Source organism: Bombina bombina, chromosome 7 (assembly GCF_027579735.1).
Source record: "Bombina bombina isolate aBomBom1 chromosome 7, aBomBom1.pri, whole genome shotgun sequence".
Taxonomy (NCBI): Eukaryota; Metazoa; Chordata; class Amphibia; order Anura; family Bombinatoridae; genus Bombina; species Bombina bombina.
In genome coordinates, this window is record NC_069505.1 from 17,949,405 (window position 1) to 17,976,228 (window position 26,824).

General features: G+C 35.0%; 1 protein-coding gene across 1 annotated transcript in view; it reads left to right on the forward strand.

Moving 5' to 3' along the window:
• The first annotated feature begins 9,715 nt into the window (after window positions 1–9,715).
• LOC128635721 (protein-glutamine gamma-glutamyltransferase 5-like) overlaps window positions 9,716–26,824 on the forward strand; it is a 73,634-nt gene continuing 56,525 nt past the window's right edge. The window contains exon 1 of the mRNA XM_053688842.1: window positions 9,716–9,751. Coding sequence (XP_053544817.1) covers window positions 9,742–9,751 — 10 coding nt within the window. The 5' untranslated portion in view covers window positions 9,716–9,741. The remainder of the gene's footprint in view (window positions 9,752–26,824) is intronic.

The window sequence follows — 26,824 nt, forward strand, 5'->3', positions numbered from 1 at the left end:
TGTGTGCAGACCTTATGTAATACAGCATTTAATTACTGATATATACTGTGCATATATAAACATTTATTGTGTGTGCATTTTGTAATGCAGCACTTAATTACTGATATATACTGTGCATATATAAACATGTATTGTGTGTGCAGAGCAGACCTTATGTAATGCAGCATTTAATAACTGATATATACTGTACATATATAAACGTTAATTGTGTGTGCAGACCTTATGTAATGCAGCACTTAATTACTGATATATACTGTGCATATATAAACATTTAGTGTGTGTGCAGACCTTTTTTAATGCAGCACTTCATTACTGATGTATACTGTGCACATGTAAACATTTATTGTGTGTGTGCAGACCTTTTTTAATGCAGCGCTTAATTACTGATATATACTGTGCATATATAAACATTTATTGTATGTGTGCAGGCCTTTTTTAATGCAGCGCTTAATTACTGATATATATACTGTGCATATATAAACATTTATTGTGTGTGCAGCCCTTATGTAATGTAGCACTTAATTACTGATATATAATGTGCATATATAAACATTTATTGTATGTGTGCAGGCCTTTTTAATGCAGCACTTAATTGCTGATATATTCTGTGCATATATAAACAGTTATTGTGTGTGCAGCCCTTATGTAATGTAGCACTTAATTACTGATATATAATGTGCATATATAAACATTTATTGTGTGTGCAGAACTTATGTAATGCAGCACTTAATTACTGATATATTCTGTTCATATATAAACAGTTATTGTGTGTGCAGACCTTATGTAATGCAGCACTTAATTGCTGATATATACTGTGCATATATAAACATGTATTGTGTGTGTGCAGGCCTTTTTTTAATGCAGCGCTTAATTACTGATATATACTGTGCATATATAAACATTTATTGTATGTGTGCAGGCCTTTTTTAATGCAGCGCTTAATTACTGATATATATACTGTGCATATATAAATATTTATTGTGTGTGCAGCCCTTATGTAATGTAGCACTTAATTACTGATATATAATGTGCATATATAAACATTTATTGTATGTGTGCAGGCCTTGTTTAATGCAGCGCTTAATTACTGATATATATACTGTGCATATATAAATATTTATTGTGTGTGCAGCCCTTATGTAATGTAGCACTTAATTACTGATATATAATGTGCATATATAAACATTTATTGTATGTGTGCAGGCCTTTTTTAATGCCGCACTTAATTGCTGATATATTCTGTGCATATATAAGCAGTTATTGTGTGTGCAGCCCTTATGTAATGTAGCACTTAATTACTGATATATAATGTGCATATATAAACATTTATTGTGTGTGCAGAACTTATGTAATGCAGCACTTAATTACTGATATATTCTGTCCATATATAAACAGTTATTGTGTGTGCAGACCTTATGTAATGCAGCACTTAATTGCTGATATATACTGTGCATATATAAACATGTATTGTGTGTGCAGACCTTATGTAATGCAGTGCTTAATTACTGATATTTACTGTGCATATATAAACATGTATTGTGTGTGCAGACCTTATGTAATGCAGTGCTTAATTACTGATATATACTGTGCATATATAAACATGTATTGTGTGTGCAGAGCAGACCTTATGTAATGCAGCATTTAATAACTGATATATACTGTACATATATAAACATTTATTGTGTGTGCAGACCTTATGTAATGCAGCACTTAATTACTGATATATACTGTGCATATATAAACATTTATTGTGTGTGCAGACCTTATGTAATGCTGCACTTAATTACTGATATATACTGTGCATATATAAACATTTATTGTGTGTGCAGACCTTTTTTAATGCAGCACTTCATTACTGATGTATACTGTGCACATGTAAACATTTATTGTGTGTGTGCAGACCTTTTTTTAATGCAGCGCTTAATTACTGATATATACTGTGCATATATAAACATTTATTGTATGTGTGCAGGCCTTTTTTAATGCAGCGCTTAATTACTGATATATATACTGTGCATATATAAACATTTATTGTGTGTGCAGCCCTTATGTAATGTAGCACTTAATTACTGATATATAATGTGCATATATAAACATTTATTGTATGTGTGCAGGCCTTGTTTAATGCAGCGCTTAATTACTGATATATATACTGTGCATATATAAACATTTATTGTGTGTGCAGCCCTTATGTAATGTAGCACTTAATTACTGATATATAATGTGCATATATAAACATTTATTGTATGTGTGCAGGCCATTTTTAATGCAGCACTTAATTGCTGATATATTCTGTGCATATATAAACAGTTATTGTGTGTGCAGCCCTTATGTAATGTAGCACTTAATTACTGATATATAATGTGCATATATAAACATTTATTGTGTGTGCAGAACTTATGTAATGCAGCACTTAATTACTGATATATTCTGTTCATATATAAACAGTTATTGTGTGTGCAGACCTTATGTAATGCAGCACTTAATTGCTGATATATACTGTGCATATATAAACATGTATTGTGTGTGCAGACCTTATGTAATGCAGTGCTTAATTACTGATATATACTGTGCATATATAAACATGTATTGTGTGTGCAGACCTTATGTAATGCAGTGCTTAATTACTGATATATACTGTGCATATATAAACATTTACTGTGTGTGCAGACCTTATGTAATGCAGCACTTAATTACTGATATATTCTGTGCATATATAAACAGTTATTGTGCGTGCAGACCTTATGTAATGCAGCACTCAATTACTGATATATACTGTGCATATATAAACATTTACTGTGTGTGCAGACCTTATGTAATGCAGCAGTTAATTGCTGATATATCCTGTGCATATATAAACATTTACTGTGTGTGCAGACCTTATGTAATGCAGCACTTAATTGATGAGATATACTGTGCATATATAAACATTTAATGTGTGTGCAGACCTTATGTAATGCGGCACTTAATTACTGATATATACTGTGCACATATAAACATTTAGTGTGCCTGCTGACCTTATGTAATGCAGCACTTAATTACTGATATATTCTGTGCATATTTAAACAGTTATTGTGTGTGCAGACTTATGTAATGCAGCACTTAATTACTGATATATACTGTGCATATATAAACATTTATTGTGTGTGCCGACCTTTTGTAATGCAGCACTTAATTACTGATATATACTGTGCATATATAAACATTTATTGTGTGTGCAGACCTTTTGTAATGCAGCACTTAATTACTGATATATACTGTGCATATATAAACATTTATTGTGTGTGCAGACCTTTTGTGATGCAGCACTTAATTACTGATATATACTGTGCATATATAAATATTTATTGTGTGTGCAGACCTTATGTAATACAGCATTTAATTACTGATATATACTGTGCATATATAAACATTTATTGTGTGTGCATTTTGTAATGCAGCACTTAATTACTGATATATACTGTGCATATATAAATATTTATTGTGTGTGCAGTCATTTTGTAATGCAGCACTTAATTACTGATATGTACTGTGCATAGATGTATATAAATATATATATATATATATATATATAAATACATTTTACCAGCTGTAGTTGGGAGTTAATTAGAAAGGTTGAATATCAGAGAAGCAAAAAGAATACTGTTGCTACTCCGGTGCCCGGGGGTAGTAGGGTTCATAATATTAGGAATTAAAAGAGAAAAAAAGAAATACCCTTAGTCCAGCATTAACTCATGATCCACAATGAAAAAATACCCCTGGTGAGATGTGCAAGTCAGAGATAGAAACAAGAACCAGTAGTCAGAACAAATTAGAAGGGTAACCATTTATTGGGATTAATCTACTGCACATATAATGTTACCCCTTCTTGTTTCGTAGTCTAATTGAACCACTATAAAGTATTATAACAAATTAAAGACACCAAGGGCCCAATCCGATATGCAGCGTCGCCCGCAAATGCCGGCGACGCTGAATTTTGCGTTTTGAGTTTTTGGGCCATAGGCAGGTATACCAAACCAGCGCAGTTTGGTATCCAATATACTGCGTAAGGACTTATGTGGCGAAAATAGAGAAATCTTACTCCATTTTCACCTCGCCACAAAAAGCAGCCCTAGTAAGCCTTACGCTGTCTATTGGAGCCCCGTAACTCCCTAAACTAGCTACAAAATAAACCTAACGCATGTGCAATGTCTATCTGCCTGTCAACCGCGACCCCCCGCCGAAAATCCCTAATAAAATATTTAACCCCTAAACCGCCGCTCCCGGACCCAGCCGCCACCTACTTTAACTACCCCCTAAAGTGATCCCCCTACACCGTCGCCAACTATATTAAACTACCCCCTAAAGTGAGCCCCTTACACCGCCGCCATCTACCTTACCTACCCACTAAAGTGAGCCCCTTACACCGCCGCCATCTACCTTACCTACCCCCTAAAGTGAGCTCCTACCCCACCGCCATCTATTTTAAAATTATTAACCCCTAATTTCATCCCCCTACCCCGTCGCCACCTATATTAAATTATTTAACCCCTAATCTAATCCCCCTGCCCTGCCGCCACCTATATTAAATTATTTAACCCCTAAAATTCTAAACTATCCCTACCACTAAACCTAAGTCTAACCCTACAAATAGCCCTGAAAAGGGCTTTTTGCGTGGCATTACCCCAAAGTAAACTGCTCTATTGCCAGCCCTTAAAAGGGCTTTTGGTGGGGCTTTGTCACAAAGTAAACAGCTCTTTGCATCTAATCTAAATCCCCCTACACCGCCGCCACCTATAATAAATATATTAACCCCTAATCTAATCCCCCTACACCGCCGCCACCTATAATAAATGTATTAACCCCTAATCTAATCACCCTACACCGCCGCCACCTATATTACACACATTAACCCCTAATCTAATCCCCCTACACCGCCGCCATCTATATTAACTATATTAACCCTAATTATATTAGGGTTAATATAGTTATTATATATATTAACTATATTAACCCTAATTATATTAGGGTTAATATAGTTAATATCGTTATTATATTATATATATATATATATATATATATATATATATATATATATATATTAAGTATAATATCCCTATCTAACTCTAACATCCCTAACTAAACTCTTATTAAAATAAATCTAATATTAATATTATTAATTAAAATATTCCTATTTAAATCTAAATACTTACCTATAAAATAAACCCTAAGATAGCTACAATGTTATTAATAATTACATTGTAGCTATTTTAGGGTTTATATTTATTTTACAGGTAACTTGGTATTTATTTTAATTAGGTACAATAGCTATTAAATAGTTAATAACTATTTAATAGCTACCTAGTTAAAATAATTACCAATTTACCTGTAAAATAAATCCTAACCTAAGTTACAAATACACCTACACTATCAATAAATTAAATAAACTATAATTATCTAAACTAAAATACAATTAAATAAACTAAACTAAATTACAGAAAAAAACAAACACTAAATTACAAAAAAAAATTACAAGATTTTTAAGCTAATTACACCTATTCTAAGCCCCCTAATAAAATAATAAAGCCCCCCAAATTACAAAAAAATTCCCTACCCTATTCTAAATTAAATTAATTTTACCTTACCAGCCCTTAAAAGGGCCTTTTGCGGGGCATGCCCTAAAGAAAACTGCTCTTTTGCCTGAAAAAAAAAACACAATACCACCCACCAACATTACAACCCACCACCCACATACCCCTAATCTAACCCAAACCCCCCTTAAATAATCAGCCAATCAGATTCAAGTTCAATCAGATTGGCTGAACCAATCAGCCAATCGGATTGAACTTGAATCTGATTGGCTGATTCAATCAGCCAATCAGATTTTTCTACCTTAATTCCGATTGGCTGATAGAATCCTATCAGCCAATCGGAATTTGATGGACACCATCTTGGATGACGTCATTTAAAGGAACCTCATTCATCGGGAAGTCGACGTGCCGGATGGATGCTCCGTGGCGGAGGAGCGAAGAAAGAAGATTGAAGATGCCGCTTTGCTTGAAGACATCGCCCAGATGGAAGAAGACTCTCTGCCGCTTGCTTGAAGACATCGCCGGTGGAAGAAGACTTCACTGCCGCTTGATTGAAGACATCGCCCGGATCGGATGAAGAGTTCTGCCCGGCTGGGTGAATACAAGGTAGGGAGATCTTCAGGGGGGTAGTGTTAGGTTTATTTAAGGGGGGTTTGGGTTAGATTAGGGGTATGTGGGTGGTGGGTTGTAATGTTGGGGGGTGGTATTGTGTTTTTTTTTTTCAGGCAAAAGAGCAGTTTTCTTTGGGGCATGCCCCCACAAAAGGCCCTTTTAAGGGCTGGTAAGGTAAAAGAGCTAACTTTTTAAATTTAGAATAGGGTAGGGAATTGTTTTTATTTTGGGGGGGTTTATTATTTTATTAGGGGGCTTAGAATAGGTGTAATTAGCTTAAAAATCTTATAATCTTTTTTGAATTTTTTTTTAATTTAGTGTTTGTTTTTTTCTGTAATTTAGTTTAGTTTATTTAATTGTATTTTAGTTTAGATATTTGTAGTTTATTTAATTTATTGATAGTGTAGGTGTATTTGTAACTTAGGTTAGGATTTATTTTACAGGTAAATTGGTAATTATTTTAACTAGGTAGCTATTAAATAGTTATTAACTATTTAATAGCTTTTGTACCTAGTTAAAATAAATACCAAGTTACCTGTAAAATAAATATAAACCCTAAAATAGCTACAATGTAATTATTAATTACATTGTAGCTATCTTAGGGTTTATTTTAAAGGTAAGTATTTAGATTTAAATAGGAATTTTTTAATTAATAATATTAATATTTTAATAGATTAGATTAGGGGTTAATTAATTTAATATAGCTGGCGGCGGGGTATGGGGATTAAATTAGGGGTTAATTAATTTAATATAGGTGGTGGCGGGGTAGGGGGATTAGATTAGGGGTTAAATAATTTAATATAGGTGGCGGCAGTGTAGGGGGATTAAATTAGGGGTTAATAATTTTAAAATAGATGGCGGTGGGGTAGGGGCTCACTTTAGTGGTTAGGTAAGGTAGATGGAGGCGGGGTAGGGGCTCACTTTAGGGGGTAGGTAAGGTAGATGGCGGCGGGGTAGGAGCTCACATTAGGGGGTAATATAGATAATATAACTGGCGGCGGGGTCCGGGAGCGGCGGTTTAGGGGTTAATAACTTTATTAGGTGGCAGCGGGGTCCGGGAGCGGCAGTTTAGGGGTTAATACATTTTTTTATTGTTAGGATAGTGAGGGGGGATAGCGGATAGAGGGTTAGACGTGTCGGGCTATGTTTGGGAGGCGTGTTAGACAGTACGGGAGATTTAATAACTTTAGTCAGGTTTTGTAGGCGCCGGCAGTTTCTAAAGTGCCGTAAGTCACTGGCGACTCCAGAAATTTGTACTTACGCAGATTTCTGGACATCGCTGGTTTGTGAGGCTTACGGCACTTTAGCATCTGATGGCGCCGTATATGGGATAGCTTGAGTTGCGAGCTGAAATTGCGTGCGGGGGGGGTTCCCTCCCTTGCGCCGCAAACTATGCTGCATATTGGATCGCGCCCCAAAAGCACAAATTCTATTAAACTGTGACTCTGTAACAAATAAAAAGTGCAACATGCAGTTTGTGTAAGTGGCAAACCGGCTTGAAATCTTCACATGCAAATTAGTAATAGTTCCAGTATTTATGCTGGTTCAACTTGCTAGCAAAAAATACTGGAACTACTACTAATTTGCATGCGAAGATTTCAAGCCGGTTTGCCACTTACACAAACTGCATGTTGCACTTTTTATTTGTTACAGAGTCACAGTTTAATAGAATTTGTGCTTTTGGTATCTTTAATTTGTTATAATACTTTATAGTAGTTCAATTAGACTACGAAACAACAAGAAGGGGTAACATTATATGTGCAGTAGATTAATCCCAATAAATGGTTACCCTTCTAATTTGCTCTGACTACTGGTTCTTGTTTCTATCTCTGACTTGCACATCTCACCAGGGGTATTTTTTCATTGTGGTTCATGAGTTAGTGCTGGACTAAGGGTATTTCTTTTTTTCTCTTTTAATTCCTAATATATATATAATTACTGATATATACTGTGCATATACTGTATGTATATATATATATATTATATATATATATATATATATATATAAAATTACTTGAACGTCCTTTTGGTCTCTATTTGTCTTCATTTACCTTTCTCATTATGCTGCTAAATAAAATAACACTCACGCCCTATTCTCTCACACACATAGTTCATTGTCCCATTGCTGGTTCTGTTCATAACTCAAGGCTGCTGTGAAAAATGAACCTTTTGTACTTCTGAGGTCATTAAAATGAGTGTCAGCAGCTGAGCAAGAAAACTATTACTTATCAACCGCTGGTTATTAATTAAGTTCATACAGTACTTGTTTGCCATAGTAAATAGAAGGAATGTTAGGTATAATGTGTATATATATATATATATATATATATATATATATATATATATATATATGAAAGTCCAATTAGGTGCACTCACTTTTATCCAATAGCAACTGCCAGGGTGCTGCGTAAAACAAATACAGCAATTTATTTTATCCTTACATAGAATAAAATGCTGCACTCACCGGTATATATGAAAAAAATCCAATTTAATCACATCACATTAGCATCCAAATGCACAAATGCCCCCAAACGTTTCGGTACTGGACTGGAACCTTTTTCTGTGGGTTTGATAACACTTGGATACGGATTTCAAACCCATTGAAAAAGGTACCAGCTGCGGTGGGTGCAGCGTTTTATTCTATGTAAGAATAAAAGAAATTGCTATATATACAGTATATACTTCCGAAAAGCTTGTCAACTTATAAATGTATAGTTAGTCCAATAAAAAGAATCAGTGCTCAATGCAAAACAACTGTCAAAATTTTAGCCAACCAATTACCTCTCATAGATAACTCCACGGGAGTGAGAACAATGTTATATATATATATATATATATATATATATACTGTATATGGCACACATGAACTAGCACTGTCTAGCTGTCAACAACTGTCAAAATACACAGAGATAGGAGGTGCCCTTTAAGGGTTTAGAAATCAGCATACAAGCCAACCTATGTTTAACTTTCCACTAAGAATACCAAGAGAACAAAGCAAATTTGATGATTCCTTTTATCTGCTCGGATATTCGTTAAACTGAGGAGAGATGGGAGGTGTGAGGGATTAAAGCTCTTGTGTGGGTTCTTGGCCTATTTCTAGTGGCAGGATTTATATCCCACATTTTATGGATATTTATTTGATAATGATGAATTGTGGTTGACTTTTCCAAAATCCGATACCATCTTTTTCAAATACACAAATGGTGTTATTTATTCGATCAGACAGTAAAAATCCAGCCCTATGTGCTTAACCTCTAGAAATTCACACACTTTATCTGAACCATAACATTTAGTTTTGAAAAAAGAGAAAGCATTGACATATGTGACATTTGCATATTTAGAGATGACTTATAAAATCAGATTGTCTGTTGTCTGTTACAGAATCTGAAAGGAATGTGAGAGATTTTTCTACAACTAATGCAAACAAACCAGTTATAATCCATGCACTGACCAGGGTTATAACGGTTACACCCCGTATCTGTAGCTGAGTATTTAAGCACGACCTTTAGAATGTCCATGTCATACGGCACAATATCCAGGATACTGAAACACATTATCAATGGACCCAGGTACTGTACAGACATTTCTATTTCTTTCTAATAGGTGGTTTTATTATTTGAATTAATTACTGTCAATATAATTTTCCATTGCATTGTTACTTTTATTTACAATTTCTTCAATTAATTATTTTTTACTCTTTATTAATATGTGGAGTAAATAAACCTGAAACAAACTGTGGCGATTTTTTTATTTTTAAATAGAATTACAAATTATTAATATTAATAAACTTTCATTATAAAGCATTACACAAACAAATGATAAAGGCGTGCTATGTAAACTCCTGAATATACAGTTATACAATTACAGTACAGTAACAGTACTATCCATATAATCAAAATAGAAAATAGATTATATCATTTCCAGTGTAAATTGTTTGTATTTTTTTCAGAGCAAAGTTCTCCTCCTGCTGTAGTAATTTACTTTAGAAACAAATTATATATATATATATATATAAATATATATATACATACAGAGAGAGGTGCACTCACAAGAACGAACAACTGGCTCAATACCATTGTTAGCCTGTTCTATGGCGATTTACCACCTGGGTGCAGCTTTTTAGCCCAGTAATGCTTTTCACAGAGTAGAAATTTCCTGTACTATCAGTCTGATCCCGCCTATTACGGTCAGTCCAGCGCCGAAATACTAGGCAGTTCCACTCTGAACAAGGAACACAGCAACCCCAGACAATCGTTTCGGCCTTCATTGGGCCTCGTCAGTGAGGTGTAGCCATGTTCCTCTAAGCAGTTAAATACTAAATTGGTCTGTGAACACAATTAATTTATATTACATATGCACAATATATATCAGTAATTAAGTGCAGCATTACAAAAGGTCTGCACACATAATAAATGTTTATATATGCACAGTATATATCAGTAATTGAGTGCTGCATTACAAAAGGACTGCACATACAATAAATGTTTATATATGCACAATATATATCAGTAATTAAGTGCTACATTACATAAGGTCTGCACACACAATAAATGTTTATATATGTACAGTATATATCAGTAATTAAGTGCTACATTACAAAAGGTCTGCACACACAATAAATGTTTATATATGCACAGTATATATCAGTAATTAAGTGCTGCATTACATAAGGTCTGCACACCCAATAAGTATTTATATATGCACAGTATATATCAGTAATTAAGTGCTACATTACATAAGATCTGCACACACAATAAATGTTTATATATGCACAGTATATATCAGTAATTAAGTGCTGCATTACATAAGGTCTGCACACACAATAAATGTTTATATATGCACAGTATATATCAGTAATTAAGTGCTGCATTACATAAGGTCTGCACACACAATAAATGTTTATATATGCACAGTATATATCAGTAATTAAGTGCTACATTACATAAGGTCTGCACACACAATACATGTTTATATATGCACAGTATATATCAGTAATTAAGTGCTGTATTACATAAGGTCAGCACACACAATAAATGTTTATATATGCACAGTATATATCAGTAATTATGTGCTGCATTACATAAGGTCTGCACACACAATAAATGTTTATATATGCATAGTATATATCAGTAATTATGTGCTGCATTACATAAGGTCTGCACACACAATAAATGTTTATATATGCACAGTATATATCAGTAATTAAGTGCTGCATTACATAAGGTCTGCACACACAATAAATATTTATATATGCACAGTATATATCAGTAATTAAAGGGAAATAATACGCATATGCTAAATCACTTGAAACTGGTGCAGTATAACTATAAAAAGCTGACAGGAAAATATCACCTGAGCATCTCTATGTAAAAAAGGAAGATATTTTACCTCACAAACTCCTCAGCTCAGCAGAGTAAGTTCTGTGTAAAAAGTTATACTTCACCTGCTCCCAGCTGCAGGTAAAAAAAAAAAAAAATGAACAGCAGCCAATCAGCATCAGCAGTGCTGAGGTCATGAACTCTTTTACCGTGATCTCATGAGATTTGACTTAAATGTCATGAGATTTCATAGTAAGCTTCCTTTACCTGATTGGTGAAATAATATGAGAGTTCACGAGGCTCATCCTTTCATCTGTCCTAGGACAGACACACTAATATGCTGCTTAGAAATCCTTTGCAATGGGAGGTGGCTACTGAGGAACTTTTGAGGTAAAATATCTTTCTTTTTTACATAGAGTTGTTCAGGAGATATTTTCTAGTCAGCTTTTTACAGCTATGCTGCATCACTTTCAAGTGTTTAAACATTTGGGTATTATGGCCCTTTAAGTGCTGCATTATATAAGGTCTGCACACACAATAAATGTTTATATATGCACAGTATATATCAGTAATAAGGTGCTGCATTACATAAGGTCTGCACACACAATAAATGTTTATATATGCACTGTATATATCAGTAATAAAGTGTTGTATTACAAAAAGGTCTGTACACACAATACATGTTTATATATGCACAGTATATATCAGTAATTAAATGCTGCATTACAAAAGATCTGCACACACAATACATGTTTATATATGCACAGTATATATCAGTAATTATGTGGTGTTTACAAAAGGTCTGCACACACAATAAATGTTTATATATGCACAGTATATATCAGTAATTATGTGCTGCTTGCAAAAGGTCTGCACACACAATAAATGTTTATATATGCACAGTATATATCAGTAATTAAGTGCTACATTACATAAGGTCTGCACACACAATAAATGTTTATATATGCACAGTATATATCAGTAATTAAATGCTGCATTACATAAGGTCTGCACACACAATAAATGTTTATATATGCACAGTATATATCAGTAATTAAGTGCTACATTACATAAGGTCTGCACACACAATAGCTATTTATATATGCACAGTATATATCAGTAATTAAGTGCTACATTACATAAGGTCTGTACACACAATAGCTATTTATATATGCACAGTATATATCAGTAATTAAGTGCTGCATTACATAAGGTCTGCACACACAATAAATATTTATATATGCACAGTATATATCAGTAATTAAGTGCTGCATTACATAAGGTCTGCACACACAATAAATGTTTATATATGCACTGTATATATCAGTAATAAAGTGCTGTATTACAAAAGGTCTGCACACATAATACATATTTATATATGCACAGTATATATCAGTAATTAAATGCTGCATTACAAAAGGTCTGCACACACATGTTTATATATGCACAGTATATATCAGTAATTATGTGGTCCTTACAAAAGGTCTGCACACACAATAAATGTTTATATATGTACAGTATATATCAGTAATTAAGTGCTACATTACACAAGGTCTGCACACACAATAAATGTTTATATATGCACAGTATATATCAGTAATTAAGTGTCACATTACATAAGGTCTGCACACACAATAAATGTTTATATATGCACGTTATATATCAGTAATTAAGTGCTGCATTAAAAGAGGTCTGCATACACATTAAATGTTTATATATGCACAGTATATATCAGTAATTATGTGCTGCTTGCAAAAGGTCTGCACACACAATAAATGTTTAAATATGCACAGTATATATCAGTAATTAAATGCTGCATTACAAAAGATCTGCACACACAATACATGTTTATATATGCACAGTATATATCAGTAATTATGTGGTGTTTACAAAAGGTCTGCACCCACAATAAATGTTTATATATGCACAGTATATATCAGTAATTATGTGCTGCTTGCAAAAGGTCTGCACACACAATAAATGTTTATATATGCACAGTATATATCAGTAATTAAGTGCTGCATTACATAAGGTCTGCACACACAATAAATATTTATATATGCACAGTATATATCAGTAATTAAGTGCTGCATTATATAAGGTCTGCACACACAATAAATGTTTATATATGCACAGTATATATCAGTAATAAGGTGTTGCATTACATAAGGTCTGCACACACAATAAATGTTTATATATGCACTGTATATATCAGTAATAAAGTGCTGTATACAAAAGGTCTGCACACATAATACATATTTATATATGCACAGTATATATCAGTAATTAAATGCTGCATTACAAAAGGTCTGCACACACAATACATATTTATATATGCACAGTATATATCAGTAATTATGTGGTCCTTACAAAAGGTCTGCACACACAATAAATGTTTATATATGTACAGTATATATCAGTAATTAAGTGCTACATTACACAAGGTCTGCACACACAATAAATGTTTATATATGCACAGTATATATCAGTAATTAAGTGTCACATTACATAAGGTCTGCACACACAATAAATGTTTATATATGCACATTATATATCAGTAATTAAGTGCTGCATTAAAAGAGGTCTGCATACACATTAAATGTTTATATATGCACAGTATATATCAGTAATTATGTGCTGCTTGCAAAAGGTCTGCACACACAATAAATGTTTAAATATGCCCAGTATATATCAGTAATTAAGTGCAGCATTACATAAGGTCTGCACACACAATAAATGTTTATATATGCACAGTATATATCAGTAATTAAGTGCTGCATTAAAAGAGGTCTACTCACACAATAAATGTTTATATATGCACAGTATATATCAGTAATTAACAGCTGCATTACAAAAGGTTTGCACACACAATTAATGTTTATATATACACACAGTATATATCAGTAATTAAGTGCTGCATTTACAAAAGGTCTGCACACACAATAAATTTTTATATATGCACAGTATATATCAGTAAGTGCTGCATTAAAAAAGGTCTGCACACACAATAACTGTTTATATATGCATATTATATATCAGTAATTAAGTGCTGCATTAAAAAAGGTCTGAACACACAATAAATGTTTATATATGCACCGTATATATCCAGGGCCGGATTTAGAGCCCAGGTGCCTGTAGGCACCAAAATCTAAAGCGTCCCCCACCGGCTCCCGGTTCACATGTATGAACCTATAGATGCAGCCTAAAACTTTATAGAATTATGATTTTTTTACAGCAGCTGCTAATTTTGCCACATAAAAGGTAGTCCATGATCTATAACAAAACACTCCAGACAGTATTTGCCCAATATGATGAGATTCCCGTCAGAACAGTATTTTCCCCCCCAATATTATTTATACAAGAAAAGTGCAGGTTGTCTAGACTGGGGCTTCATTTAGAAACTTTGCTGACCAAGCCTGCAATGTACAAAACCAACCAAGGGTCAGTTGTTTTTTAAACGTGTGTTCATCCTGTGCAACAGCCCTGGCATTTTGGATTTTAGCAATAATATTCATAACTATGGTATTTTATATAAACACTGCCCTCTGACTGTACAATGTGTCATTTTGTATTGTAGCAATAATATTCATACCTATGGTATTTTATATAAACACTGCCCTCTGACTGTACAATGTGTCATTTTGTATTGTAGCAATAATATTCATAACTATGGTATTTTATATGAAAGACTGCCCTCTGACTGTACAATCTGTCATTTTGATTTTGACAGCCGCTGCAGCTGATACATGCCCACCGTGCACTGAGCACTCTGAAATAGCGCACAAATAGTCACTCGCTGTCACTCACCATAAAAGAACCAACCCCCACACACTTACTCTCAGGCCACTCTGGCTGCTCTGTCCGCATACTCTGGATGGCGTGGCGGCCATCTTTGTTTAGGGCAAAGTTATTATCTACTATGGTGAATACAGGCAGAGCCGCAGAGGTGTGCAGAAATGGCATAAGGAGCAGAGAGACAGGCGCCCCTCTACGGAAGGCGCCTGTAGGCACATGCCTACTCTGCCTAGTGGTAAATCCGGCCCTGTATATATCAGTAATTAATTACTAGATTACAAAAGGTCTGCACACAGTAAAATGTTTATATATACACAATAAATATCAGTAAATAAAAAGTGCAATACAAAAGTTCTGGACACACAATAAATGTTTATATATGCACAGAATAAATACCTATGTTCTTCCCTTAGAAATAAATTTTATTTTTAAATAAATATATATAGATAGATGGATAGATAGATAGATGATAGATAGATACAGATAGATAGATAGAAGATAGATAAATAGATTTCAAATTATAAATAACATTGTCTTCTAAGTGAAGAACAAAGGTATTTCAAGTATTTATATTAAAAAAAAAAATTTTTAATTTTGTTTAATATGGATATTTGATATTTGATATGTCAAGGTATTAGACTGGAAGGTCTCAAAAATGTATATACAGTATATATATGTATGTATGTGTGCACTTATGTACACATAATAAAAGCAGATATAAACACTTAGAAATGTATATTAACACTTTTGAGTATATACCTTCCCAGTCAAACACCTTCTCATATACCATATCCCTTTTAAAACATTTATTTCAATAATAAATTTAAATATAATATTTCATATTTATCTATATATCTATATATATATGATTATAATATATTTTAATATGCTTTAGATGTGTTTAGTGGAATTTTTATTCTAGCACTTACACTTTACTTTAGGTTTCAAGTCGCGCAAAACATAACTTTTAAAGGAACAGAAACACCAAATATAATAATATTTATAAAGATAGATAATCCCTTTATTACCCATTCCCCAGTTTTGCATAACCAACACAGTTATATTAATACACTTTTTACCTCTGTGATTATCTTGTACCTAAGCCTCTGCAGACTGCCCCTTTATTCAGGTTCTTTTGACAGACTTGCATTTTAGCCAATCAGTGCTGACTCATAAATAACTTCAAGGGAGGGAGCACAATGTTATCTATATGGCACACATGAACAAACAGTACATGTTATTAGCTATTCATAGCCAGACAATAATATAAGAGGGCGACTGCAGAGTCTTGAAATCAGCCTATCTAGGTTTAGCCTTTAACAAAGAATACCAAGAGAGTAAAAAAAACTAATTTGATGATAAATGTAAATTGGAAAATTGTTTAAAATTACATGCCCTATCTAAGTCATGAGTTTAATTTGGACTTTACTGTCCCTTTAACTAATTAATATGAGCGATGTTTAGCGCTGCAGTGATATCTATTGAAAGTATAGGGGCCCTAGAGGACCCCCCTGGCTCCCCAACTCAATTTTTAGATCACTTTGCAGCTTGACTTCCTTATTTCCTTTCCTCAGATACCCCTGCCCTCATTCTTGGTGACTTAAACATCCCTCTTGATAATCCCACTGCCTCCTCTGCAAAACGGCTTCTGCAACTCACTTCCTCTTTCGGCCTGTCACAATGGACTGATTCTCCCACTCACAAAGATGGTCACTCCCTTGATCTGATTTTCAGCTATCAATGCACTATTTCAAATTTCACAAACTACCCTTTTCCTCTTTCTGACCATCATCTCCTAACTTGCAACATCAGCTCTCTTGAACCTTTCCTCTCTTCCATCACCTACTTTTCCTGCCCTGATCAATCTATCTGCCCCTACATCTCCACCCTTACATCGGTCCTTGACACCCTGGGCCCTCCTACCATAGCTCAGAAACCACACTCATCCTCAGCCCTAGCATACTCCTCTGACACGGTACCTACGCAGATGTTCCCGTACTCCTGAGCGGCACTGGAGGAAATCTCGGAGTTCAGCTGATTTTCTTCACTATAAGTTCATCTTGAACTCCTAGTATTCTGCCCTTAATCTTTATAAGCAACAATACTTCTCTACTCTTATCTCTACTCTTTCCTCTAACCCAAAACGTTTTTTTTCCATGTTCAATACTCTTCTCCGCTCACCCCGACCTCCTCATACAACCTCTCTCTCAGCTTAAGATTTTGCCAGCCACTTCAATAACAAAATTGACTCCATCAGAAACGAAATCACGTCTCAACTTACTATTAATCCCTCACCCCCTCAAAAGCTCACAATCATCCAAAACCCAAATACCCTTAAATTTAGATCTTTTTCCCCTGTTACCAAATACCGAGAAAGAAGTTTCTGCCCGTATACTGTCCTCCCACCTCACTACCTGTCCCCTCGACCCTATCCCCTCACAGCTACTCCCCTCCCTCTCTTCTACCCCCACCCCCATACTCACACACATTTTCAACCTCTCCCTCAGCACTGGTATATTTCCCTCATCTCTAAAACAAGCACTGGTCACACCTATCCTCAATAAACCTTCCCTCGATCCAGTTAAAAAGAAGAAGAGAAGAGGCGCCAAATGGTGTGTATCGTTTACAATGTAGAAGGCCAAGCCCCCAAATAGATCTTACTTACAAGATTTCCAGCACTTGAGAAGTGCCACATATGCCTTCTGAACTATTTGCAGCCGTCCAGCTAGCTGTAATTAGGCCAATGTTGCTTCAGTGTTAGGCTGTGCAAGACAAAATCACAAAAGTGCCACAATAGTGCGTATCAGTGAGAACACTAACAAATGCGCAAATATTGAAATGTACTCACGAGATGTAGGGCACTTGAGAAGTGCAACAAAGACCTCCTGGGCACTTATCAGCTGTCCAGAACACTGTATTCACAGGTAATCCTCTGGGCTAGAGCGTTAGATTCACAATGACTCCAAAAAGCAACTTGGGATTCAAACTCCAGTCAATGAAAATATCAGTGCATAAATGGCAGAAAATGAAATACCAAAAATGCCGTGCTACTAGTAAAATATAAAAATGTTTATTAAAAACAATTATCACAACGCGTTTCCCGGTTGCTAAGACCGTTTCCTCAGGTGTGTATTAAGATACTAAGTAGCACAATTTTATAGCCCATGTCGGCGTCTACCCCGACATAGGGCGCATGCGTGAGCAACTTCTAACACATATAGCCAATCAGCATCATTCGAAAAACCGGCTGAGTGTTGATAGGATTCTAGACAGGGGGCTTGGTTTGTCAAGCCTTAATTTTTAGCCAATTGGCTCATGATATATTTATATCTGATGTCTGATCCTTTATTTACCACTTCTGGGATTTAAAGGATATATATATATATATATATATATATATATATATATATATATATATATATATATATAAAATTGTTATGCTTATATATATTATGCATGTGGATGCCCCTAGTTTTTATAAGTTGTCTTCACTAAAATAACATGCAATTATTTATATATAAGTTTTTTTCGAAGTAGATGTGATTGGATATCGGATAGTTGTTCACGTATTTACATATAGTTGCCAAAATAGACCTCTTGTGTCATAGATAACATAAGCATATACAAATCTAAATATGATAAATTAATAATATATTGGAATAAAAACAATATATAAAAAAAGATTATATTAAAACCATAGTACCATAATTACTGTCATATACTAAAATGTATGTGTATACCTGGTCTATTGTGTACAATACCATTAGCTGCTCCTAACAATGATGGATACCTAACTGTCATAACATGTGTATTGATGTCGACTAACAAATTCACTATATTATGATCAACTAAAAGCGGCCATGTCTATATTTTCATTCAAGCCGTGTGGTACCAAGGTCTTGAGTTTCCAGATCCAAAATGTCTCTCTTTGTCTAAGGTGGACTAACCTATTTCTACCCCATTTGGGAGCAATATATTCCAAAGGGTAAATATTGAAGATATCTGTTTGTCCATCATGACAATTTATACTATGACGTGGAACACTATGATTCATAATCCCTTTCTTTATGTTTCTGTTATGCTCACCCCATCTTTTCTTTAGGGGTCTTGAGGACCTCCCTATATACTGAATCCCACATTGACATTCAAGCAGATACACCACATAACTAGAGTCACAAGTAAATCTGGAATTTATCTCAAATTCTTCCTTTGTAGAAAAAGATTGAAATTTTAACCTGCTTCCTGATGTATGACTGCAAAGGCCACAATTTGGTTGATTGCATTTATAAAAGCCCCTTTTTCCAATGGGCCAATTTTCCCTATTTATTTTCATATTTTTCCCTTTAGTGTATTTGTTCATTACTACCTTACTAGGGGCTAATTTATTTTTTAGAGTCGGAGCTCTCTTGAAAGTACATATAGGGACCTCATCTAAAATATTTTTAAGAATGCAATCATTGCGTAAAATGTAAAAAAGATGTGAAAAAGCAGGGCTTGATTTAATTTGGTGTACCTGTGATGTATCCTCCTTATATTCAAATATAAATCATGATTTGGGATTGGACGCAATAGATGAATTTCTGAAAAGAGATCAATTTTTGCCTTCCAATCAAAGACAATTTTTATAGGAGGCTATATCTTTTGTGCTAAAACACAACTATTTTGTATACCAGGAAAGGATTTTTCTACAGATCAAGGGAACGGCCATGGGCACCAGGTTTGCCCCCAGTTTTGCAAATTTATTCATGGGGTTATTCGAAGAGAAATACATATATAATTCCCCTGGGGGGGGGCAAACCTGGTGTTCTATGGCCGTTTCATTGATGATCTGCTATTAATATGGAATGGTACAGAGGAAACCGCACAGGAATTCATTTCATCTTTAAATAATAACAGTATGGGTCTAAATTTTACATCCAATATATGTAGATATACCATAGAATTTCTGGATCTAGTTTTAAGCTGAGATAATAGTGGACGAGTGACCACAAAAACATTTTTCAAGTCAGTGGACACAAATAGTTATTTAAACTATAAAAGTAATCACTACAAAGCTTGGGTGAAAAATATACCCTATAACCAATTCTCTAGGGTACGCAGGAACTGTACATCTTTAAATACTTTTGACGATCAGGCTGAGATCCTAAGATCCAGATTTCTAGAAAAAGGTTACCCCAGAGATCTGATAGAAGAAGGTTATAGAAAAGCTAGAACTAAAGACAGAGAAGAGTTCTTTAAAAATAAAAATAAAATCAGTAAAAATATTGGAGACGCAGAAAATGGTAATGTAGGCTCTAAACCAAACAATTTGAGATTTATAACTAAATTCACTAGCAACCATAATAAGATTAAACACATTTTAAGAAAGCACTGGTACATTTTACGCAATGATTGCATTCTTAAAAATATTTTAGATGAGGTCCCTATATGCACTTTCAAGAGAGCTCCGACTCTAACAAATAAATTAGCCCCTAGTAAGGTAGTAATGAACAAATACACTAAAGGGAAAAATATGAAAATAAATAGGGAAAATTGGCCCATTGGAAAAAGGGGCTTTTATAAATGCAATCGACCAAATTGTGGCCTTTGCAGTCATACATCAGGAAGCAGGTTAAAATTTCAATCTTTTTCTACAAAGGAAGAATTTGAGATAAATTCCAGATTTACTTGTGACTCTAGTTATGTGGTGTATCTGCTTGAATGTCAATGTGGGATTCAGTATATAGGGAGGTCCTCAAAACCCCTAAAGAAAAGATGGGGTGAGCATAACAGAAACATAAAGAAAGGGATTATGAATCATAGTGTTCCACGTCATAGTATAAATTGTCATGATGGACAAACAGATATCTTCAATATTTACCCTTTGGAATATATTGCTCCCAAATGGGGTAGAAATAGGTTAGTCCACCTTAGACAAAGAGAGACATTTTGGATCTGGAAACTCAAGACCTTGGTACCACACGGCTTGAATGAAAATATAGACATGGCCGCTTTTAGTTGATCATAATATAGTGAATTTGTTAGTCGACATCAATACACATGTTATGACAGTTAGGTATCCATCATTGTTAGGAGCAGCTAATGGTATTGTACACAATAGACCAGGTATACACATACATTTTAGTATATGACAGTAATTATGGTACTATGGTTTTAATATAATCTTTTTTTATATATTGTTTTTATTCCAATATATTATTAATTTATCATATTTAGATTTGTATATGCTTATGTTATCTATGACAGAAGAGGTCTATTTTGGCAACTATATGTAAATACGTGAACAACTATCCGATATCCAATCACATCTACTTCGAAAAAACCTTATATATAAATAATTGCATGTTATTTTAGTGAAGGCAACTTATAAAAACTAGGGGCATCCACATGCATAATATATATAAGCATAACAATTTTATATATATATATATATATATATATATATATATATATATATATCCTTTAAATCCCAGAAGTGGTAAATAAAGGATCAGACATCAGATATAAATATATCATGAGCCAATTGGCTAAAAATTAAGGCTTGACAAACCAAGCACCCTGTCTAGAATCCTATCAACACTCAGCCGGTTTTTCGAATGATGCTGATTGGCTATATGTGTTAGAAGTTGCTCACGCATGCGCCCTATGTCGGGGTAGACGCCGACATGGGCTATAAAATTGTGCTACTTAGTATCTTAATACACACCTGAGGAAACGGTCTTAGCAACCGGGAAACGCGTTGTGATAATTGTTTTTAATAAACATTTTTATATTTTACTAGTAGCACGGCATTTTTGGTATTTCATTTTCTGCCATTTATGCACTGATATTTTCATTGACTGGAGTTTGAATCCCAAGGTGCTTTTTGGAGTAATTGTGAATCTAACGCTCTAGCCCAGAGGATTACCTGTGAATACAGTGTTCTGGACAGCTGATAAGTGCCCAGGAGGTCTTTGTTGCACTTCTCAAGTGCCCTACATCTCGTGAGTACATTTCAATATTTGCGCATTTGTTAGTGTTCTCACTGATACGCACTATTGTGGCACTTTTGTGATTTTGTCTTGCACAGCCTAACACTGAAGCAACATTGGCCTAATTACAGCTAGCTGGACGGCTGCAAATAGTTCAGAAGGCATATGTGGCACTTCTCAAGTGCTGGAAATCTTGTAAGTAAGATCTATTTGGGGGCTTGGCCTTCTACATTGTAAACGATACACACCATTTGGCGCCTCTTCTCTTCTTCTTTTTAACAGAATCTGCGACTGCCAACATCGATCTGGAATGAGTTTGCTGCCTGGAGATCTGTGAAATATCTCCTAGAGTGTGGACTATCTTTTGTTATAACTATATATGAGATGGTCATATTATGAATTTACTATTTAATAACATCTAAGGAAGGATATATATCCACATCATATATAAATTGTCACGATATTTATATACAATTTATTGTCTTGATACATATCAAAGCAATTTTTGACACATTACACAGTCACCGCAAAGTTGCAGTGCACATTAATCTAACACTAGCACCATCACTGTAGCTTATTTAGAGGGCGCATCTGATTTTTTTCTTTAATTTTATCACTTCCCTCGATCCAACCTCCACATCCAACTACCGTCCTATTTCCCTACTCCCTCTTGCCTCAAAGCTCCTCGAAAAGTGAGTATATGCACGTCTATCCCATTTCCTTACAGTAAACTCTCTTCTTGACCCACTGCAATCTGGATTTCATCCCCATCACAACACAGAGACAGCAATTGTCAAGGTTACCAAAAACCTACTTAAAGCAAAATCCAAAGGTCACTTCTCTCTGCCTTTGACACTGTTGACCACCCTCTTTTGTTCCAAACCCTCCAATCCTTCGGCATCTGTGACATAGCTCTCTTGTGGTTCTCTTCCCATCTATCTAACCGTACTTTTAGGGTAGCCTTCTCCGAGGCATCCTCTGTCCCGTTACCACTTTCTGTTGGGGTACCTCAAGGCTCTGTCCTCGGTCCCCTTCTCTTTTCAATCTATACGTCATCATTAGGTTCCTTAATAAAGTCCCACGGGTTTCAATATCATTTGTATGCCGATGACACCCAAATCTACCTCTCTGCACCAGGCATACCTCCTTCCTTACTAACCCGTTTCACTAACTGTCTTTCTCATATCTCATCTTGAAAGTCCTCTCACTAGCTTTAGCTAAATCTCTCCAAAACTGAACTCCTTATTTTTCCCCCTTCTTCCAAAATCTCCCCCCCTCAGTTTTCTATAACTGTTGACAATTCCATCATTACCCCTACCCCGCATGCCCGATGTCTTGGGGTCACACTTGACTTAGACCTTTCACTCACTCCTCACATTCAGTCCTTGGCTAAATCCTGCTGCTTGCACCTTAAAAACATCTCTCAAATTAGACATTTCCTTACACAAGACACAACTAAGATTTTAATCCACTCTCTCATCCTTTCCCATCTCGAATACGGCAACTCTGTCCTCTCTGGTCTACCTAGCTGCCGCCTAGCTCCTTTACCATCCATAATGAATGCCTCTGCCAGGCTCATCTTCCTCACACGTCGCTCTTCATCTGCTGCACCTCTCTGCCAATCTCTTCACTGGTTTCCTCTTGCCTCCAGGATTAAACACAAAATTCTCACTCTGACATACAAAGCCCTCAACTGCACTGCTCCCCCTATATCTCAGACCTTGTCTCCAGATACTCTCCCTCCCGTCCCATTCACTCTGCTCACAATCTCCTACTCTCCTCTCTTGTTACCTCCTCACATTCCTGTTTACAGGACTTCTCCAGACTGGCCCCCATCCTGTGGAACTCCCTGCCTCGCTCCACAAGACTCTCCCCTAGTTTTAACAGCTTTAAGCGCTCCCTAAAGACTCTGCTATTCAGGGATGCATACAACCAACACTAACCTTTCCTAACTCCATCGCTTTCCCCTTAAACCCCATAGCATGTAAGCCTATGAGCCCAGCTGTTTGCAGATCGTCTTCATAAGAGCAGACTACAAAAGTGCAACTCTCGGCAGGGCCCTCTACCCATTTGATGTCTATAAATGTTATCCTGTATACCAACTATGTTTATAGCGCCGCGGAATCTGTTGGCACTCTACAAACACCTGTTAATAAATAAATGTTGTGCGCACTAAACATTCTCTAGTAATTCTTCTTTACCATGGACTTGTAATACTAATTTGTCCGCTAATCCTAGAGTGGCCCACCCTGCGCTATCAATAGCGCTGCACTTGTTACAAATATAGAAATCATTGTAAGGTTCACGAAACCCAGATTTTTTTTTTTAGACCGAGCATAAAATGTACTTCTATTATCAAATTTGCTTCATTATAATGGTATTATTTATGTAGAGCATACCTAGATAGGTAGCATGCACATCTGGAGCACTGTATGTATTATTGCAAAGCTGCTGCCATTTAGTGTTCCAAACACATGCACTCTCCTGAGCTATCTTACCTGCTTTTCAACAAAGGATAGCAAAAGAAATAAGTAATTATGATAAAAAAGTTTTTTTTTTAAATTGAATACCCTACCTGAACCATGAAAGTTTAATTTTGACTTGTATGTACTGTGGCAGCAGTCACCATGATCTGGGGGCCTGTTACAGAACACTCTTTGGGCAGGGGGTACATGGGCTTAAAGGGACTGTCAACCCAAAATGGCTTTTAAATCCTACATATAGAGTTTAAAACGATTATTATTTTTAAATGTAGCCCAATTTTCAACAATATTGCTTTTGCATGTAAAAAGACTTACTATGTTCGTTTCTGTAGTTCAAAAATGTCCGCCTGCCCCTCCCCTATTTCGTCACAAGTGTCTTCTCGAATTCACTTTTCTATTGTACCTGCTCCTGGCGTTTGCATATGCGCAATGCGTCAAGCCATATAGATAGCATTGTGCTCATGCCTGAGGAGTTATTTAAGATTTAGCACAACACTGTACTGAATACAAGTCAATAGATAATAAATAAAAAGTCATGTGATCAGGGGACAGACAGCAGAAGCTTAGATACAAGGTAACTACAGAGGTAAAAAGTGTATTAATATAACAGTGTTGGTTATGCAAAACTGGGAATGGTTAATAAAGGGATTATCTATCTTTTAAAACAATAACAATTCTGGTGTAGACTGTCCCTTTAATATTTAATAAGAGCTGTTATTATATTCTGTAATAAGATGTATTTTATTTACGTTTCTGATCTGATTGTGTCTCAGGAGTCTGTCTGGGTAAACTGATTGTGTTCCTGTGTGATTATGTTAACGATACTGCCCAACATCAGATTGTCTGAGGAACCCCCCCCCAGTTAATTAAGTTGATATGTTAATCTGTTTTACCCCCAGTTAATTAAGTTGATATGTTAATCTGTTTTACCCCCAGTTAATTAATTTGATATGTTAATCTATTTTACCCCCAGTTAATTAAGTTGATATGTTAATCTGTTTTACCCCCAGTTAATTAAGTTGATATGTTAATCTGTTTTACCCCCAGTTAATTAACTTGATATGTTAATCTGTTATACCCCCAGTTAATTAAGTTGATATGTTAATCTGTTTTACCCCCAGTTAATTAACTTGATATGTTAATCTGTTATACCCCCAGTTAATTAAGTTGATATGTTAATCTGTTTTACCCCCAGTTAATTAAGTTGATAAATTAATCTGTTTTACCCCCAGTTAATTAAGTTGATATGTTAATCTGTTTTACCCCCAGTTAATTAAGTTGATATGTTAATCTGTTTTACCCCCAGTTAATTAAATTGATATGTTAATCTGTTTTACCCCCAGTTAATTAAGTTGATATGTTAATCTGTTTTACCCCCAGTTAATTAAGTTGATATGTTAATCTGTTTTACCCCCAGTTAATTAAGTTGATATGTTAATCTGTTTTACCTGTGAGTAGACCATTTTTATAGGAGTGATGTATTGTTCATATGGTTTTTTTCCCTCTGTGACTCTGGAATGCCAGGGTGTATACATTTGTGTGCGCTGCTGTTCAATAAAGAGTTCATTTTGTGTTCCCAAACCCCAGTGTGGACTCTGTTCCATTCACCTCCTTAAAGGGATAGTATACCATCATTTGTTTTCCCTTAAAGTGACACTCAAGTCAAAATAAAGTTTTATCATTCAGATAGAGCAGCAGTTTTAAGACACTTTCCAATTTACTTTCATTATTAAAGTTTGCACAGTCTTTTTATATTCACACTTTCTGGGGAACAAGATCCTACTGAGCATGTGCACAAACCCACAGGTTACACTAGTCTGTGATTGGCTGCTGTCTGTCACATGATACAGGCGCCGGAAAATGGGAGAAAAAATACATTTGTCAGAAAAAGTGGTCCTTTAATGTGTTTACAATTACTTATTTTACAAAGTGCAGAATATAAAATGTATGAGCTTTGCTTTTTAATGTTTATTTGTGTATACGAAATAGCTGATTTTGTGTTTTGAAGCCACAACCTAATAAAATGGGTTGAGCTTGTAGACCAGATCTCATTACTTTATCACATTGTGTACATA